This window comes from Dendrobates tinctorius, unplaced genomic scaffold (assembly GCF_039654945.1).
Source record: "Dendrobates tinctorius isolate UK_male_01 unplaced genomic scaffold, ASM3965494v1 ptg000005l, whole genome shotgun sequence".
NCBI lineage: Eukaryota > Metazoa > Chordata > Amphibia > Anura > Dendrobatidae > Dendrobates > Dendrobates tinctorius.
In genome coordinates, this window is record NW_027361673.1 from 25,647,478 (window position 1) to 25,668,732 (window position 21,255).

General features: G+C 47.1%; 1 protein-coding gene across 8 annotated transcripts in view; it reads left to right on the plus strand.

The window, feature by feature from the left end:
- The window catches only part of CNOT10 (CCR4-NOT transcription complex subunit 10), a 187,473-nt gene that overhangs the window by 45,889 nt on the left and 120,329 nt on the right, over positions 1–21,255 (plus strand). For all 8 annotated transcript variants that reach the window (XM_073568782.1, XM_073568835.1, XM_073568844.1 and 5 more), the window contains 2 exons: positions 1,601–1,690; positions 1,878–1,961. In XM_073568782.1, the coding sequence (XP_073424883.1) occupies positions 1,601–1,690; positions 1,878–1,961 (174 nt within the window). The remainder of the gene's footprint in view (positions 1–1,600; positions 1,691–1,877; positions 1,962–21,255) is intronic.

Genomic DNA, 21,255 nt, shown 5'->3' on the forward strand with positions numbered 1-21,255 from the left:
TCATATCTACACTAAAATGGTATCATCAAAAACGACAGCTCAGCACGCAAAAAATAGGCCCTCACCCAACCCCAGATCATGAAAAATGGAGACGCTACCGGTATCGGAAAAGGGCGGCGTTTTCTTTTCTGTTTTTCAACAGAGTTTGGATTTTTTTTTTGCACCGCTTAGATAAAAAAGAACCTAGACATGTTTGGTGTCTATGAACTCGTAATGACCTGGAAAATCATAATGGCAGGTCAGTTTTAGCATTTAATGAGCCTAGTAAAAAAAAAGACAAAAAAAAAAAAAAAAAAGTGTTGGATTGCACACTTTTTTTTTTTTTTTAAATTTCACCGCACTTAGAATTTTTTCCCCGTTTTCTAGTCCACGACATGGTAAAACCAATGGTGTCGTTCAAAAGTACAACTCATCCCGCAAAAAAGCAAGCCCTCACATGGCCATATTGACGGAAACATAAAAAAGTTCTGGCTCTGGGAAGAAGGGGAGCGAAAACCGAAAATACCTCCAGTCGTGAAGGGGTTAAATGATGGCTTCAGATTGTGATATATGGATGTTTGAGGCCTTTTGTGTTTTACAGTCCGAACATGGACCATGTTCGGACAGAGTAACCATGGGTCTCCCAAATTTGAGTCTCTTACGGAAAGCTAAAAAAGGACACGTACTGGGAGACTTTTTATTTTATGCCAAGCCATTAACCAACCTCTCATCCTTTATAAGCGCCCACACAGAAATATTACTCCTAGTGAACCCCGTTAGTGTTCCCACACAGTATGGTAGCATGTTTTTGGTCCCCACTGTGCCCTGCATACAGTATGATTCCCCCCCAAACACTGTATGATGTTCCCGCAGTGTACACACAGCCCTGCCACATCAGCACATACACACACTTTGCGTGTGTCCTGCTCCTCGTTTCAGCTGCCTGGCTATTGGATCTCATGTGACAACAAAACATTCATATAGCAGTTTTTTCATATTGGGCTCAAAGCACCAAATGGTCCTGGCTGGATCTCCCGTCACTGAGTGTTGGAGGAGGATGTAATGGTTCTCTTCTCCACCGTTATATTTAGCTGTATCTGTCCTGAGGAGACGGGCTACTTCCAGCAAGACAGCTCCCCAAAATCAGTGCTGTCCCTCTGGATCAGGGATGGTTGGGCGGTATGGTTCATATGTCAGTCTAAGGGTGGGTCAGCAGAACCCCCGCTGTTACGACAAGCCATCGATGGCCATTGATCAGTTGACAGGTCGGCTGATGTGCACCCCTGCCGACACATGTTAAATCCCGCTTTCAGTGATTGGCGAGGGGTTAATATAATGGGATTGTGGCTGTTCATCATAGTATAGTAGTTTGTCACCAGCAAGGAGGAGGCAGCCTTAACCTCTTCATGGCTTATCCTCCTCTTTGTCCAGCTCCTGGCTGTTTGACACGAACACACTGAGGAAGCAGACAGCCACGAGCCGCACAGCATGGGGACTCACCAGCCATAGCCATCAACTGCTGCACAAACCCAGAGTGAGAGGGGCCCAGTACGACTGAATACTATTGTAGAGTTTCCCTGATTTAGATTCATGAAACATTTGTATTTTTTTATATTTGCAGACGAACAATAACAGCAACAACAAGGAAGCCCTAAACTTGAAGTCTGAGGGAGGCGCTCAGCTCGAAGTGGCAAAGTCCAAAGTTCATCAGGTAAAAGCATTAGGTTTCACATAAAAGCAACATTAGGGCTGAAAATCTATGGATACGTGTCAGAATATACTGTACTATAACTCCGGCCTGTAATGTAAACCGCCTCCTAATAACCTCGGAGACATTGTACGGGTGCTCGGTGCCGTTACCTGCTCTTACTGCTGTTATGTCCTGCTCTCACCTTCAGTGCAAAGTCAGGGCGTACATTCAGATGAAGTCTCTGAAAGCCTGCAAAAGGGAGATCAAGTCTGTCATGAACACATCTGGAAATGTGAGTAAATTATGTGCTGACCACTCCCAGGGTTTGATACTACGATGGCTAAAAAGTAAATGGAACTAGTAATCAATTCTCATATGTACATATTTCTTAGGGAAAGGAGATATAAGAATATTTCTTGGCTTCAAACAAGCAAAGCTTCACTGTAGGGTATTTTTCTGTCATAGGTAAAAGTGGATTCAGAAGGAATGTGAAATATAAAGCAAGGACGGACCTGCGGGGGCAGTTCATTAAGGCTGGGGTTGTGCACATCAGCTTCAATGAATGACACTCTGGAGCCTATCACTTAATGTTAAGCAACTGTGTAATATCTCAACGGAGGAATCTGCTTCTTTATTCGGACTCCCATGACAGCACCACGAGAGAGAGGGGATCCGCCCTATAGGAACAGGAAACCTACAGATACAAAAGGGCGGCACCTCTCCCACGCATCAGTTGGTTTCCTGTTCCTGAGGGGATGGGATCCTACAGAAGATTTGGATCCCAGGCCGGCCAGCCGACTCCGGTAGCGAGGGGGTCTCCTACCTCGGCCTGGTTCGGATTTCCTGGAGGACGCCACGGTGGCCCAGGATGGGTGTCACGGCGGTGGCGTGGACAGCAGGGAGCGGCGTCCGGAGGATGTCCGTCTCCAGGAATTTAGCCGCCGCCGGTAAGTATACCCCCCCCGGGGATTCCCGGCTCCGGCGGCGCACATGGGTTGGCAGCGTTGTGCAGGGGGCTGCGACCGGGCGCTGCTCCGGAGCTCCCGGGCGTCCCGCGGGGCTTCCGGCGTTTCCGGGGTAGCGGTGACGTCAGGGGGCGGGCGGAGGAGGTGCTTCCGGGTCAGCGCGCCACTGCGCATGCGCGGCGATTCCAAGATGGCGGCGCCCATCGGAAACACCGATGGCGCGAGTTCGGGCGCCAGCTGGGGTAGGGAGCTCCGTTAAGGGGGGGAGGGGCGCGGCATGGATACTGCTGACCGGAGGAGGGGGTATTTAGGCGGGACCCGGGCAGGGTTCCTTGCCTTGGCCACATTACTACATGCAGCAGTGTGCAGCAGCAGCAGCAGTGGTAATGGAAAGCGATCGAGAGCAGCAGCAGCAGCGGCAGAAGCAAGGGCAGCAGCGGCAAACATCACTGCCGCCCCTGGATGACCTTCGGCAGGTCAAACAGAAAAAGAAAGGGTCCCGTGACAGTAATGCGGGACGAAGTGACCAGTCCACTCGTAAGAGCTCCTCCAGGCAGACAGGAGCATCGGCTGAAAGAAATCCCCCTCGTTCTCCGGTACTTGATTGTGGCACTGGTAAGTGATCTTCGTGAAAGTTCACTCAGTGACGGGACCCCCCTTCTGTGTTTTTTCTTTTTCTAGGGAAAAAAAGCGACAAATAAAAATAAGCATAGGGAATGCGCACTCTGTGCATGCCCATTACCGGACGCGTGCCTCAAAAGATTGTGCCCTCCCTGTATTCAGCAGACGGTGGCAGAAGAGTCGCCTGCAGTAGCGGCGAGTTTGAGAGACATTGTCAGGGTAGAAATGAGGGAAACCCTAAAGTCCTTGTCTCAGCCGCAAAGTCTAAGGGGCGAGGTCCCGGCGGAGTCTGATTCCTCGACAGAGTGGAGAAAAAGCAGAGACTCCCAGGCTTCATCTCCCTCGTCCTCCTCAGGAGAAGAGGACTCGGGGCGATTTTGTCTGCCTCTTGACCGGGTAGACAAGCTGGTCAAAGCAGTCAGAGGGACAATGGAGGTAGAGGAGCCTAAGCCCCATTTATCCATGCAGGATGTCATGTTCGGTGGGCTGGAACAGAGAAAGCGGAGAGTCTTTCCGTTAAACCAAAAGATACAGGATCTGATCCACAGAGAGTGGAAAAGACCGGACAAAAGAGGGTCGCTACCACCAGCCCTCAAAAGGAGATACCCCTTCGACGATCCGGCAGTAAGTTCTTGGGACAGAGCCCCCAAGTTAGACGCGGCCATTGCGAAGGCATCAAAAAAATCCTCGCTCCCCTTTGAGGACATGGGATCCCTTAAAGATCCCTTAGACAGGAAAGCTGATACTTTCCTGAAAAACACCTGGGAGATGGCGGCCGGGTCCCTAAAACCAGCAGTGGCTTCAACGTGCACGGCCAGGTCCATGATGGTCTGGTTGGACCAGTTGGAGTCACAACTAAAACAGGGTACATCAAGACAGACAATTCTTGGGGCCCTACCGACCATCCAAGAGGGAGCAGCCTTCCTAGCAGATGCCTCAGCGGATGCGGTGAGAATGGCCGCCAGAGCAGCAGGTCTCTCTAACGCAGCTCGCAGAGCCCTGTGGCTAAAGTGCTGGCAGGGAGACATCCAGTCCAGAGCAAAGCTCTGTGCGATTCCATGTGAGGGTGAATACTTGTTTGGAACTGTCTTAGACGAGCTGCTTGAAAAGGCGGGGGATGACAAGAAAAGGTTCCCAAACCTTTCATCAGCGTCCTACCGTCGCCCATTTGGTAGAAGGAGATTTGGCCAGGGGAGAAGGCGCAACTCTTCGCCTGTTAGAGATCGACCCAGATGGGAAGACAGAAGGAGACGAGGTACGGGCTATATGTTTACACGCTCGTCGAGAGATCAAAAGAAACCAAATCAATGACTAGCGGTTCCCGTAGGGGGTAGACTGTCATCCTTCTTCCTGGCATGGTCACAGATTACGAATAGTGACTGGGCGCGCAAGGTAATATCCACCGGGCTTAGGTTGGAATTCTCCCAGATCCCGCGGGACACCTTTAAACTGACCCCCTTAAGATCTTCTCATCTCGAACAAGCGGCTTTAGAAGCGGAAGTCTTGAGCCTATGTCAGAAAAATGTTCTGGTAGAGGTCCCAGAGGCTGAAAGAGGAAGAGGGTTTTACTCTCCCCTGTTTCTAATCCAGAAACCTGATAACACATTCAGAACGATTATAAACCTTCGTTCCCTTAACGAGTTTTTGATTAATCATAAATTCAAAATGGAGTCCATTAATACAACAATAAAAATATTGTTTAAAGGTTGTTTTATGGCTGTCATAGATTTGAAAGACGCGTACTATCATGTACCTATCCATACAGACTTCCAGCAGTTCCTGAGGGTGGCAGTTTCAGTAGAGGGCACAGTACGTCATTTTCAGTATAGAGCCCTTCCCTTTGGTCTCTCAGCAGCACCCAGGGTTTTTACAAAGTTAGTGGCCGAGGTTATGGCTCACTTACGGGAGGTGGACGTCTTAATCATTCCATATTTAGACGATTTCTTGATTGTAGGAAAATCAGTGGGTCATTGTAAATCCCAGATAGAAAAAGCTAAATCCAGGTTAGAAAACCTGGGATGGATTTTAAACTACGAGAAATCCCGCCTCCAGCCCTTAAAAATACAGAAATTTTTAGGGTTGATACTAAATTCAGACACTCAGCGGTGCCTGCTACCACTAGATAAAATACAAAAGATACAGGAGCAGGTTCTTCGGGCAATGGATAATCCATCTATGACCCTCAGACAGGCCATGTCCCTGTTAGGTTCTCTAACTTCATGCATCCCAGCAGTAAGGTGGGCACAGTTCCATACCAGAACCCTTCAAAACGACGTCTTGATTAATAGCAGGGCCCTTGGAGGCTCCTTACAGGGTCGGATGTGTCTAAGCCCCTCTACTGTTGCATCACTGAGATGGTGGCTTGAGAGCGAGAACCTAGCGTCAGGGGTGCCCTGGATAACACAGATAACCCGTATTATAACCACAGACGCAAGTTCCTTCGGGTGGGGAGCCCATATGGGGGCCATAGTGGTACAGGGCCAGTGGGATTCTAATTCTGAAATCTCATCCAACCAGAGAGAACTATTGGCGATAGAGCGGGCAGTCAAGAAACTCATTATCTACCTGCAGGGCCATCATGTGAGGATACACTCGGACAACCAGGTAGCGGTAGCATATGTCAACCACCAAGGTGGAACCCGCTCCAGCGCTCTGATGCAGATAACAGAACGGCTCCTCCAGATAGCAGAGAGAAATTGTCTATCTTTGACCGCGCTCCACATCAGCGGAAAGGACAATGTAAGAGCAGACTTTTTAAGCCGCAAGGCTCTAAGACAAGGAGAATGGGCTTTGAACAAAAATATTTACCGCCAGATTGTCCGCAGATGGGGCCAGCCAGAGGTAGACCTCTTTGCCACCAGAAAAAACAGAAAAGAAAGATTGTTCTGCTCTCTGAACCCCAGGGAAAATCCCCTGGCGGTGGATGCCCTACTGATAAGATGGGATTTTTCTCTGGCATACGCGTTTCCACCATTGAATCTTCTTCCTCTGGTAGTCAGGAAGATCAGAGAGGATCAGGCAAGAGTCATACTGATTGCCCCCTTTTGGCCCAGGAGGACCTGGTTCGCATGGTTGAGGACCATGTCGGTAGGCGATCCCTGGGTACTGCCGAACCTTCCGGATCTCCTCCACCAGGGGCCAGTCAGCCACCCACAAGTAGCGGGACTTCATTTGACGGCGTGGTATTTGAAAGGTCACTATTAAAAAATAGAGGGTTCTCCAAGAACTTAATTGACACCCTCCTAAGAAGCAGAAAATTAACCACCACTAATATCTATGCTAGGACCTGGAAACGCTTCCTGTCCACCTTTCGCTTTGACATCAGAGATGGAATTCCCACGAAACATATTCTGGAATTTCTCCAGAAAGGTTTCGAATTGGGTCTCTCCACAAGCACGCTAAAAGTACAAGTTTCAGCCTTAGGGGCCCTGTTTGCAGCTGATATTGCAAAAGATTATTGGGTAGCAAGGTTCATCAGAGCAGCGGCCAGATCGAGACCTATACACAAAGATAGATGCGTACCGTGGGACTTAAACTTAGTCCTTACAGCCATGACAGAAAGTCCGTTTGAACCTTTAGATTCCGCCTCACTAAAGATTATATCCCTTAAAACAGCATTCCTGGTAGCAATAACATCCGCACGTAGGGTGAGCGACATACAGGCACTCTCCAGATTGCCTCCTTACACAGAGTTCTTACAGGATAGAGTGATCCTAAGGCCAGATCCAGCATACCTTCCCAAGGTAGCAACACAATTCCACAGGACACAGGAGATAGTTCTGCCTTCCTTCCTCCCTAACCCAACCAACCCTAAAGAGCAGAAACTCCAGACGTTAGATATTAGAAGATGCTTACTGACATATCTAGCAGCCACGGATCCTTGGAAGAAGGAGAACGCATTATTCCTATCCTTCCAAGGTTCCAGGAAAGGATACAGAGTATCAAAACGCACATTAGCAAGGTGGATTAGGGAGGCTATCTCTCTTGCCTACACAGCAGGTGGCGGTCCAGCTCCACAGAATCTGAGGGCACATTCCACTCGGGCCATGGCGTCATCCTGGGCGGAGAGATCTGGAGTATCAATTGATCAAATATGTAAGGCGGCCACCTGGTCATCTCCTTCCACCTTTTTTAACCACTATCGGTTAGACATGGGTGCCTCCTCAGACCTCACCTTCGGGCTAAGGGTGCTGCAGGCTGTAGTCCCTCCCTAAGGTAGTTTACATCTCTGTAATTCTCTCGTGGTGCTGTCATGGGAGTCCGAATAAAGTATTAAGTTACGTACCGGTAACGGTATTTTTCGGAAGCCCATGACAGCACCCTTAGTTCCCTCCCTTGTTCACGTATAGGGGTGCACTCCTTTAGAAGATTGTTCATAGAATCACCATATGTGGGAGAGGGTATGATATAATTCGGTTAAATAGGGTAGATAGGTTGTATATATCATATGTTGTGTACTAACCATGGTAGCCTCTCAAGCTCTGTAATCCAACTGATGCGTGGGAGAGGTGCCGCCCTTTTGTATCTGTAGGTTTCCTGTTCCTATAGGGCGGATCCCCTCTCTCTCGTGGTGCTGTCATGGGCTTCCGAAAAATACCGTTACCGGTACGTAACTTAATACTTTTCCTGCCAGAATTGACAAGTCTTTATGAAATTCTCAGTTCTGAGGTAAAATCTGTATTCAGTGACGACTTTCCCATTACTGATAGGAGGGAGCTCCTCCTCCCATCTACATAGAATCTTATCAGCACCAGCTGTCATCTGTTTCAGTAATGGGAAAATCTTCACTGATTACAGATTGTACCTCAGAATTGAAAATTTTATAATGATGGATCAGTTCTGACAAAGAAAGAAGCAGATTCCTCTGATGAAATGTATAATAGTTACATATTTTCATGTGCACTATTGAATTATGAAGTAAAAATTAAAATGACGGTTGCTGTTTAACCCCGTCACGATGATTGACGTATCTCTGCGTCATGTAAGGAAAGGGCATCCCGACCGATGAGGCATCTATTCGGCAAGGCGATCGCTGCTTGGTGTTTAACTAACATGATGGATGACACACAGCTCTCGCTGTCAGGAGCGGTGTCCGCACTGCCTCCAGAAGTGTAACCCTTTAAATGCTGCGATCAGTATCGATTGCAGTGTTTGGAAGGCAGAGAGGGAGGGAGCTTCAGGCCAACAGGCTATGGCAAGCCCCTTAGGCCATGTGCAGAGCATGATCTAAGGGGCTTGTGTCAGAGCAGCACTGACAGTTATAAAGTTCCCATAGAGGGACTAAAAGTGTGAAATAAGAAAAATAAATACATATATATTTTGTACCTATAAATAAGTGTTTTTATGTATTAAAGAAAATAAAAATACACACATTTGGTATCACCGTGTCCGGAACAACACAACCTATAAACTATCACACTAGTTAACCACTTCAGTGAACACCATAAAAAAAGGCTGGAAAATGATCCTTTTTCATCATACCACCGAATAAAAATGGTATCGCTGAACACATCATCTTGTCCGGCAAAAAAACAGTTTTTTGTACATTCTGTCTCCCAAAAATTGGAATAGAAAGCAATCAAATAACATTGTGACCAAAAATGGCACCAATAAAAACGTTATCTTGTCTTGCAAAAAACAAGCCATCACATGACTGAAGGCAGAAATATGGAAAAATTATAGCTCTCAAAATATGGAGATGCAAAAACTATTTTTTTCAACAAAAATAAAAAGGCATCTTTTAGTGTGTGACAGCATGAAACGCAAAAACGATATAAATCTGGTATCACTCTAATCACACCGACCCCAAGTAATGTAATCTAATTATTTAAACTACATGAGGAATGGCGTAAAAAATAAAACCGGTTCTTCTCCTGCTGTTGATGTGTTCATTCTGCCTCCCAAAGATCACATAAGGCTCGGCACACATTTGTCCTGCCTTCTGAACGCTTACACTGGGGTTTCCGTGTAAATTTCTGAAATATGTGATTCAGATGGAACCACTGGCAGAAGATTCCTTATAATAAGGCAGATGGAGGCATTGTGGATGCCGTTTGACCTGTGATCCGGCGGTGTCCGTATTTTTAGGTGAGCATAAATACACGGTCGGCCACAGTTTTGTGCACTTCTGAAAAGGACACCGCTGAACATAGGCCAGACGGAGTCCAGAGTAACTCTGCTGCCTCACTATAGTTAACTAGATGGTGGCCCGATTTCTAGCGCATCGGGTATTCTAGAATATATATGTAGTTTATTTATAAAGATTTAATAATAATGCAATAAGGCACCCCCCAATCCTGATATGCATGGTACCCCTCACCCACCTATCCTGGTATGCATGGTCCCCTCACCCCCCTTTCCTGGTATGCATGGTCTCCTCACCCCCCTTTGCTGGTATGTATGGTCACCCTCACCCCCCCTTTGCTGGTATGTACGGTCACCCTCACCCCCTTTCCTGGTATGCATGGTCCCCCCTCATACCCCTTTCCTGGTATGCGTGGTCCCCTCACCCCCCTTTCCTGTTATGCATGGTTACCCTCACCCCCCCTTTCCTGTTATGCATGGTCACCCTCACCCCCCCTTTCCTGTTATGCATGGTCCCCCTCACCCCCCGTTCCTGTTATGCATGGTCCCCTTCACCCCTAGGAAACTGCACACATTAAAAAAAGACAAAAAACATTTATACTCACCCATCTTTCCTGTGGTCCAGCGCTGTCCCGTTCTGCCGGAGGCTGGGGGAGCCGGGAGGAGTGTGGCACTGGCGCCAGAGTACGCGCATGCCCATACCACGCTGTCCGGCACCATTTTCCTTAAGACACACTGCAAATGTGTCTTCAGGAAAATGGCGCCGGATAGAGCTATGCGCGATTCTCACGCGCACTCCTGCCCTGGCATCTTCTGGTACCAGTAAGGCTTAGCGTGAAGGACCGAAGATGACGTCACTCTCGCAAGAGCATCAGCGGTCTAAGGCTAGTTTCACATTAGCGTCTAAGGCTGTAGCGTCGGGCTGCGCACGGCCGCCGCTAAGCCCCGCCCCCTGCCGCGCCTCCTCCGGTAGCTCCACCTATCTTTAGCACTGGGGACGCAGGCCGTGCGCAGTATGCGTTTGGAGGCGCATGCGTCCTTTTGACCCTGCGCCGAGCGCACCAAATTGCAACCTGTTGCGTTTGGTGCTGGTTGGCGCAGCGTCAAAAGGACGCATGCACCGCCAAACACATACTGCGCACGGCCTGCGTCCCCAGTGCTAAAAATAGGGGACGCAGGACGCATGCAGCGTCATGCGTCCGTAGGCGGAGCTACCGGCGGAGGCTCGGCAGGGGGCGGGGCTTAGCGGCGGCCGTGCGCAGCCCGACGCTGCGACCGTTTACGCTAATGTGAAAATAGCCTTGGGCGCAAAGCATTACTGGGACCGCGATGCCGGGCGCGTGGTTAGAGAAGGGAAGTCCGGGGGCCCTCCGAAGGTGAGTATCTCACTATTTTTCATTTTAATTCTATTTTTTTTTTTTTACAGATTAATGGTACCCAGGGTCCGGAGGAGTCTCCTCTCCTCTGAACCCTGGCTACCATCCGCACATTAGGCCGCGACCAATCAGCGAGGCGGGATTTCCGTTACAGACAGAATTAGACAATTATATAGTAGATGAATCCTTTGGGGTTTTATCTGAATTGTGTCATTCTAAGATTTAGTTGGAAACCCCGATGTAAGTGCTCAGCGTAGAGCGCTGGATAAATGTGATCCCAAATGTCATGTAAAATGTTCCCAATAAAAACTTCATCTCCATCCACAAAAAAAAGGAAGTCCCCACTCAGGTCCGTCATCTACCGGAAATATAGAGGGCTTCCACATTACTGCTAGCACAAAGGCTCTGGAAAAGCACTATTGCTCCTTACCCCCAAAAGAAATGTAGATAATTCTGGACTGCAAATATAAATGCCCCCCTCCATTCTGAGCCCCAATGTGGCTAAACCACATTTAGTATCCACGTGTTTGGCATTTCTGTAGTGAGAGCCTGCTTAATTTACAGGTGCGTGTCTCCAGAAGAATGAGCTGGGCATAACGTACTGGCCAATACAATGGCAGTTTTCAATTTTCAGTGGGCACCATCCACTACTGCTTGTTTCTGGAAAACACCCGTGGCGTAATGGTAAATAATTTACCTAGTGGTAAGAATGTAATTATTCTTACTTCACTGCCCAATGGTATAAATTTCTGTGATGCACGTGTGGTGTCAACATGCTCACTGGATCCCTAGATTAATTTGAGATGTGTAGTTTATAAAATAGGGTCACTTATTGGGGTTTCTGCTGTTATGGCATCTCAGGGGCTCTGCCAACGTGACATGGCAGCCTCAAGCCATTCCAACAAAATATGGCGTCTTCCCTTCTGAGCTTTGCACTGTGCCGTCTAAAGTAGTTTTCAACCACGTAAGAGGTATCTGTTTACGCAGTAGAAATTGCACAACATATTTTGGGGTCCATTTTCTCCTGCCATCTTTGTGAAAATGACAAAATTAACATCTAAAACAACATTTTTGTGAGAAAAATATATATTTTTTTCATTTTCACAGTTCAACGTTAAATTCTGTGAAACACCTGTGGGTTCAAGGTGCTCACCACATGTCTAGATAAATTCCTTGATGGGTCTAGTTTTCAAAGCCGGGTTAATTGTGGGTGGTTTCCACTGTCTAAGCACGTCAGGGACTTTCTAAACATGACGTGACACTCACAGACCATTCCATGAAAGTCTGCGGTCCAAAACGTCACTCCTTCCTTTCCAAGCCCTGCCGTGTGCCCAAACATTTGTTTTCCCCAACATATGGAGTATCGGCACACTCAGCAGAAATTTTGGGATTAATTTTCTCCTGCTATTGTGAAATTGAAAAAATTGAGGCTAAAAAAGAATTTTCTCTACTGCTTCATTGGGAGACACAGGAAAGCATGGGTGTATGCTGCTTCCACTAGGAGGCTGACTCTTTGCTGCACAAAAAAAGTTAGATCATCCTCCACAGGGTACACCCCACCAACCGGCACTAAGATATTCAGTTTAGCTTAGTGTCAGTAGGAGGTGGGCAGGGGTCTTTTACTAGACCCATATCTACCTCAGTGTTTGTCGTTTCTTTTCAGATGGATCTTCTTACTCTGGAGGGATACAGTGTGAACAGTCACAACTGTACTCCCACGTAGAGACTGAGTACGGCGTGTACTGCCACCCCGTATCCTCATATGTCTAGCAGGCAGGACCCTAACACAGAAGAGTGTTTACGTGATCCGAACATTGGTCCTGGCCCCTGTCTCCTACCCACTCACCCACCAGAGCCTGTCAGTTTCAGGAGGCATAGATGTCCCACACTCCCAGGTGCCCAGAGGTGTCAGAGGGGAAGATCCGGACAAAGAAAAAGATAAAGAAGAAGAAAAAACAGAAGGTTGAAGATAATGTAAAATGGAGGAAGATGACAGAAGAAGGATGAGTTTTACTGCCCCCCTATCCTCGTTGTTTGTTAGAGGGTGTGTAGTTAGATGGGCCTTCTTTTTCCCCTATCTTTTATTCAGAGTCTCTAGTACAGGGGCCTTCCTTTTAGATATATGCCATTTTTGATCTATAAGGGGGCCTGTTTCCCCCTTCATTCTGTGTTACCCTTCATTCTGGGTTACCTGACAGGCAGTCCAGGCCTCCGCGCCACCCTCCCATGTCTCGGGCCTCAGCTATAAATTTAGTCCCCGACTTCAGCATGGCCTAACACCAGCAGTTAGCACTGCCCCCTTCTCGGCATCTTCGGGCGCGCTTTTTACCCGCTCATCGATAGCACGCCATCTCCTGCTGTTTCCGGTGGTTAGCTCCGCCCCTTCACCTCAGATGGGCAGGTTTCCCGGGCGTCGCGGTCTCTCCCTCCTATTGTTTGCTGCACTAGCTCCGCCTACTTCAGTTAGGTCTGCCCACTTACCGTCGGTTAGCTCTGCCCACTTCCCGACTGTAGCACCGCCCACTTTCAACCTCACCCAGTGGGGTTTGAAGTAACCCCTCTTATCTCCTTCTGCATGCTCTTTCTCCCTGCGGGCCCTCCTCTTCCTCCCTGCTGTCGCTATTTGCCGGCATCCGGTCCCATAAGGTGGCATCTCTGCAGGGGACCCCCTCATCTCCTCCACGATTAATCCTGCAGTCTTGGCTGCCTCCTGGAACCCTCTACAATTCGGAAGCAGACCTCAGGACCTACATTTTCTTTGAGTAGCTCTGCTCTGCAATCTCCTTTTGTCCCCTAACCTTCTGACATTAGTTAGCGGGTCTGCTTCTTATCATGCTTAATCCTAAAGGAGAGCGCTCTCGCCCTCCTGCCTCTTCTTTTTCTTCCTCTGCTCTTGTTAGATGCTTTGTTTTAACCTCATGTAATTGCAAACTCCCTTCAGGCCAGTCATCTCCCCTCATGAGTTTCCTACTGCCCCAGGATAGAGTGGTACCCCCATCCCAGTGTGGGCTACCTCTCTGTCGCAGTTGGTCATGGACCTCACCAAGGTATCGCAGTCTCTGGTGTCCATCCTTGTCAGATTTTCCATTCCTACCTCCGCCGTTACTAGCGGATCGCGGGAGTCTCCAGCTGTGCCTACCTTCAGGGGCCGTAATAGATCTAGACGGGAGCGTCATTCTAGTCCTTCCTCCCTTTCTCCCCCTGACCTCTGCCGATGGACATCTTTTTCCCGGTCCTCTTCGCTGGAGTCTGCCATGGTAGTTTTAAATGTACTGTCCGAGGATTAATCAGACCCGGAATCTCACCGGGCCTCTAAAAGGAAAGACATGGTCCAGAGCCTCATTGTGGCTGTCAACCAGATATTTAACATTAAGGATACCACTACGATCCGGACGGCAGTTGGAGGCTTACCGGGTCAGAGCAGAGCGCCTTCTCCTGGGTTTAAGGCACACTGTATCTGGGCAGTGTGCGCCTCCTGGCAGTACTCATAGGACCTCCGCCCTGCAGCTCTGTAGAGCGATAATCGGTCCTCTATCCACATGTTCGCAAAATTTTTCAGGGTCCATGTCTACGCTTCGGCGAATGCCAGCTTAGGTAGAAAGATCTTGCAGGCGGCAGCGGTGAGTTCTCCGACCTGAATGGAGTTTGCTGTTGTTCCCTCCCCTTGGGTACTGCTTTGGGACGTCCCATGGTTTCCTGTGTCCCCCAATGTAGAGATAGAGAAAACAGGATTTTTTTGGCTACTCAACCTTAAAATCTGTTTCTCGGAGTCTTCATTGGGGGGCACAGCACCCACCCAAGTTTAACAGCTCTGTTTACTGTATTATATTGTAACATTTTGAGTTTGTGTGTTTTCTTTCTCTTTTATTTGTTGCTTATCCTACTGCTTACTCACTAACTGAATATCCTAGTGCCAGTCGGTGGGGTGTATACTGCGGAGGAGGAGCTAACTTTATCTCCTACCCCTCATTGGGGGACACAGGACCATGGGTGTTATGCTGTTGCCAATAGGAGGACACTAAGTGAAACACAGAAAAATTAACTCCTCCTCTGCATTATACACCCGCCCACTGGCTGTGATTGAACCAGTTCTTGCTTAGTGTCTGTGGGAGGCCGTTTTTATTTTCATTTTTAATTTTTTTTCTGTAAATTTTCATTTTTTAATTAACGGAGTGAAGGGGGCGACGGATCCTTTCTAGGGCCCGATTTCCCCCGAACCATCAACAGGCGAGAACGTGTAGTTTACCTCCCCGTACCCTCTCCTGTGACGAAGGGGTCATGCCTGGGCTCACTTAGGGGCAACGGTTCCTGCACGGTCCCGATTTCCCCACATCAGCAAGAGGCAAACGGTGGCTCACCTTCGTGTTTCCTCCCCCGGAGCCAGGTATATAGCTGATCAAGGCCCCATGTAATGGCGTCCTGCAGCCCTACTACCTCACAGATCAGAGGATACAGGCGGCAACTTCTCCATCCCCTTATCAAAAGGGAGGATCGATTGAGGACTATATCTTTAATGGCTCTGCTACATCACCTCCGTGAGTATGACAGAGGGAGCGCTGATCCCAGAAGGCAGATCACCACGCCGGCATGTCCGCACACAAGAGGCAGTGGGTCCTGGTCACTGGGGAGGAGAGGGAGCTATGACCTGATGCCCAGCGGCGCTTATTCCGGTGTCCAGCCGCAGACCCCCTCAGCCGGTGTGCATTGCCGGCGGCCGTCTGAAATTTAGCTCCCAGCTTCTAGCTAGGCTAGGTCGCAGTTGCGTAGCTCCGCCCACCGTGAGTGCGCCTGCCCACATTCCTGGCGCTTCTCGCCCTGGACGAGAAGCGCCTAGTCTCTGGGGCCATGTTTTTTGCACTTAGCCTATTTCCTGATGGCTATGGGGGGCATTAATTGGCAGCGCTGACAGTAGCGCTGGAAGGAGCAAGCAAGTTTGGGCAAAGATTGCGAAGAGCGTTCTTCTCCCCTGGGGACACAAGAACAGGCCCTGGGTAGGCTGCACTGCGCCTCAGCAGGTGACATTAACCCCTTCTCTGCAAGTGCTATACGCTTTCTCTGCAATCAGTGGCACATATCCTGCCTATAGCCTCTATGAGTACACTATGTCTCAAAACCAAAAAGACAGTGTTTTTACTACAGCCTTGCCCTGGGATCACAATACTCCATTATACATGGATTGTGATACAAAATCTGCCCAAAGGCCACTCGCTGCCACCACCGATTCCGCTGAGTCTAGTCCTCCTGAGTGGGCTGCGTCCCTGTCACGGTCTATGTATTCCTTGGCCGCAGTAATGCAGGGCCTCTCTTTAAGTCAGGACGTCTTTTTTTGCCGACTGCGGAGAGCTCTGGCGATGGTCGGATACCGTCCGTCAGCAGGTTTGCTAGAAAAAGGACTCATGACACGCCCCCCGATCATGCTCGCGCTTCGGCGTCTGCAAGCTCCATCTCTCGTCTCCCTCTCCTGACGATAGCAGTGAGTATGACTGAATACGAGTCTGACACGTCATTAGCACATGATCCCCCGAATTGTCAAGAGACGCTTGATTCTCTTAGTGTCGGTCAACAAGACACTGAGGGTGGACGAGGAAAACATTTTTGCTCCGGAACACGTAGTGTCCTTTAGAAGACTACACGTGTTAAAGTATTTGCCAATCATACTGAGTTTAAGGACATTGGAGACATAGAGAAAGGCCAGATTTGCAGACCAACAACCTATTGAGTCTAAATAGTCTTTTGCTCAGGTCTAATGTAAGATTGGCTACGGTCCCCTTCGGTGACCACCTGTATCGCGTCTTGCATCCAAAATGCTCCTATCCTTATCTGACGGTTCCTCAGTCAGATACCCCACTGACCGTCAAATTGACTACTTTGCTCGCTCAGTCTTGAGGCTTCTGGAGCGGCGCTCTTTCCAGCTTTCAAGCCGGGGACTTTGTAGTTAACGCCAGGGCTGTGGAGTCGGTAAGCCAAACCTTCGACATCGACTGACGCCCACATATATTGTTTATATTTAAGGGAAAAATTTATTGTAGTAAAATGTGAACCTCAGACATTTAATCATTTTTATGATACAGTAATCAAGATATTTAGAGAGGACCTTATATATATATATATATATATATATATATATATATATATATATATATTGGAAACTACCCAACAAGAAAAAGCAGTCAAAATTCCATAAAATACAAATTTTATTAGAAGATATTAAAATTATATAAGGACATACAGTGCATGGTTGGGGAAGAACAGGAAATGTAACAACATCATGGTCAAAAAAGGAATAACCACACTGCACACATCACCCCAGGATAAGAGGTAGTATTGGATGTACGTAGATTACCAGTAATTGGCCAGGGAAGAAATGGCAAGGAGCGTACAAAAACATCACCATAAGGCCAGTTAGGAGAATATCCTTTTAAATAGAAGACTTCCCTGTCCTAAAAACACACAACATACAACCGGATGCTATGTAAGGCATCAAGAATAAAAGCTGATAGCTATATTGCAATACCTGGAAGCAGTGGTGGCAGTGGGGTCAATCCGGTCCCCGACGCGCGTTTCGGAGCCAAAGGACTCCTTCCTCAGGGGGCGTTAAATGGAGTGTGACCACCAGGGTTTAAATAGCGCGCGCCCCACCAGAGGCTGTCTGCGCGCACGGGAAGCCCGCCCCGCGCCGACCGGATCCAGGCCGTGACGTCACCGGAAACACGCGGGCCCACGTGATCCGGCACGTCAGGCAGGGATCCCAGTCGGCCGCTTGACGGACGCCACGCATGCGAACAGACAGCGTCGGGCGGGAGCCGCCACATATGTGAAGGGCAACAGTATGCGCAAGGAAAATATACAGGGGAAAAATGAATGTGAATTGTGTGTGCATACATATAGCATGCCGCATATGCACTGTAAAATGTCAGTGCAAAAAGAATAATGTAGCAACAAAAAGCATGGCGCAGCATGCAAAAATAAATCAACACATGGGTGTCATAGCAACATCAATCACATGCACAATATAAATAGAGATCCTATATAATGATTGTGTGCATTGTTTATGCTATTCGGATGGCATTTATATATGCACACACTGATATGGATATGCTCTGCGTATTCTAATGTGTGCCATGCTGGTGTACCCTATTTTCTAGGATCTCTATTTATATTGTGCATGTGATTGATGTTGCTATGACACCCATGTGTTGATTTATTTTTGCATGCTGCGCCATGCTTTTTGTTGCTACATTATTCTTTTTGCACTGACATTTTACAGTGCATATGCGGCATGCTATATGTATGCACACACAATTCACATTCATTTTTCCCCTGTATATTTTCCTTGCCCACACTGTTGCCCTTCACATATGTGCCGGCTCCCGCCCGACGCTGTCTGTGCGCATGCGTGGCGTCCGTCGCGCGGCCGACTGGGATCCCTGCCTGACGTGCCGGATCACGTGGGCCCGCGTGTTTCCGGTGACGTCACGGCCTGGATCCGGTCGGCGCGGGGCGGGCTTCCCGTGCGCGCAGACAGCCTCTGGTGGGGCGCGCGCTATTTAAACCCTGGTGGTCACACTCCATTTAACGCCCCCTGAGGAAGGAGTCCTTTGGCTCCGAAACGCGCGTCGGGGACCGGATTGACCCCACTGCCACCACTGCTTCCAGGTATTGCAATATAGCTATCAGCTTTTATTCTTGATGCCTTACATAGCATCCGGTTGTATGTTGTGTGTTCTTTTAGGACAGGGAAGTCTTCTATTTAAAAGGATATTCTCCTAACTGGCCTTATGGTGATGTTTTTGTACGCTCCTTGCCATTTCTTCCCTGGCCAATTACTGGTAATCTACGTACATCCAATACTACCTCTTATCCTGGGGTGATGTGTGCAGTGTGGTTATTCCTTTTTTGACCATGATGTTGTTACATTTCCTGTTCTTCCCCAACCATGCACTGTATGTCCTTATATAATTTTAATATCTTCTAATAAAATTTGTATTTTATGGAATTTTGACTGCTTTTTCTTGTTGGGTAGTTTCTATTAAATGTGCAGTTTTCCCTATACTGGTCAGTCTTAATATGTGGATCATGATGTACAGTATATATTAGTGATCATTTTCTATGGCCATGTAATCATTGATTATCTGGCCTCCACATTATTATGTCTTCTGCCTATTTATTCTATATATATGTATTGGAATACAACTTTAGAACACAAAACTATAATAAATTGTAAATATGTAATACAGTATGTAATATTGAAAATATATATATATATATATATATATATATATATATATATATACATATATAAATAAATATATCAACTGCGTTCCAAATTATTATGCAAAAAGAGTTTAGGAGTGATAAGGTTAGAATTTTTTTGTTTGCATTTAAACTCATTGATGGTGATGTGTGTCAGGGCTCTTTATATCACTGAAAGCAATTGCAGATACCTGTGCAAATTAGTTTGGCAGGTGTGTCCAAATAAAGGCAAGACTACTTAAGAAGGCTGTTCCACATTATTAAGCAGCCTACATTTTTTACCAAAATGGGAAAGAAAAAGGATGTGTCGGCTGCTGAGAAGCAACAAATTGTGGAGTATTTAGGTCAAGGCATGACTACAATCAACATTGCCAGGACACTTCATCGTGATCATCGCACAATCAAGAAGTATGTAGCTGATTCCCAGCGCATACGTGTGCGTGCTGATAAGGAAAAATTGAGGACTCTTTCCAACAGGCAATTGCGTCAGGTTAAAAGAGCAGCTGCAAAAATGCCTTGTCATAGCAGCAGACAAGTTTTTCAAGCTAGTAGTACACATAGGGATAAGAAGAATTTACTAATTATCCCAAAAAGAAGCGAACCAGCTAACCATATTAATAAAAATATTATTTTATTAAATATCAAATACACCAATTTTCATAAAAAATTGCAGACTACATAATACTTAACCAATAACATACCCCAACGGGGAAAATGCACAGGCCATAAATACAGATGAATAATCATAATATCCCTGCATAATAAATGACAAAAATCCAATATTATAGCTCTCCCAAACAAAAAACAATCTAGCCTTGTCGTTATAGGGCATCTCCGACGTTTATAATATATAATCATATGTCTCACTCTGTGTATTAGAATTTGAGGTACAAACACCTTGTATAATTCCAGACGTGAGACACAGTATCAGTACCATATAGAACCATCGGAAAGGGATAAATCCCCACAATAATAAAGCACCAATATGGCATAGGCAGGAAAGAGCTTGTCACCAATAGGATAACATAGTAAAGAAATCACCAGGCTAATAATTACCTTAGACCGATCATGCAGAGATAAATGGTCCTGTGCAGGAATCCCCGCGCGGGATAAAGCAGGTGCTTTATTATTGTGGGGATTTATCCCTTTCCGATGGTTCTATATGGTACTGATACTGTGTCTCAGGTCTGGAATTATACAAGGTGTTTGTACCTCAAATTCTAATACACAGAGTGAGACATATGATTATATATTATAAACGTCGGAGATGCCCTATAACGACAAGGCTAGATTGTTTTTTTGTTTGGGAGAGCTATAATATTGGATTTTTGTCATTTATTATGCAGGGATATTATGATTATTCATCTGTATTTATTGCCTGTGCATTTTCCCCGTTGGGGTATGTTATTGGTTAAGTATTATGTAGTCTGCAATTTTTTATGAAAATTGGTGTATTTGATATTTAATAAAATAATATTTTTATTAATATGGTTAGCTGGTTCGCTTCTTTTTGGGATAATTAGTAAATTCTTCTTATCCCTATGTGTACTATTGTGTCTGAAGTGCCAAAACAGTTGTAAGGACAGTTTAGTGTCTTAAGTTTTTCAAGCTGCTGGTGCCTCCAACGTCCCCCAAACAACAAGATGCAGGGTCCTTCAGAGGTTTGCAGCTGTGCGTAAGCCATCCTGTCGACCACCTCTATCCACTGCACACAAGCATAAACGGCTCCAGTGGGCCAAACGATACATGAAAACTGACTTCCAAACTGTTTTGTTCACCGATGAGTGCCGTGCAACGCTCTATTGTCCAGATGGATGGAGTGGAGGATGGCTGGTTGATGGACACCCCATGAAAACACGGCTAAGGCGCCAACAAGGAGGAGGTGGAATAATGTTTTGGGCTGGAATCATGGGGAGAGAGATTGTCGGCCCCTTTAGGATCCCTGAAGGGTAAAGATGAACTCCATAATCTATGTGGAGTTTCTAAAACAGCACTTCCTGCCATGGTTCAAGAGGAAGAACCGTGCTTTCCGCAGCAAGATCATTTTCATGCATGATAATGCACCGTCTCATGCTGCAAATAACACATCTGCGTCTCTGGCTGCTATGGGAGGACAAACTTATGGTGTGGCCACCATCTTCCCCTGACCTCAACCCCATTCAGAACCTCTGGAGCATCATCAAAAGGAGTGTCTATGATGGCGGGAGACAGTTCACATCTAAGCAACAACTCTGGGAGGGTTTTCTGTCCACATGCAAAACAATTGAAGCACAAACCATCCAAAAAC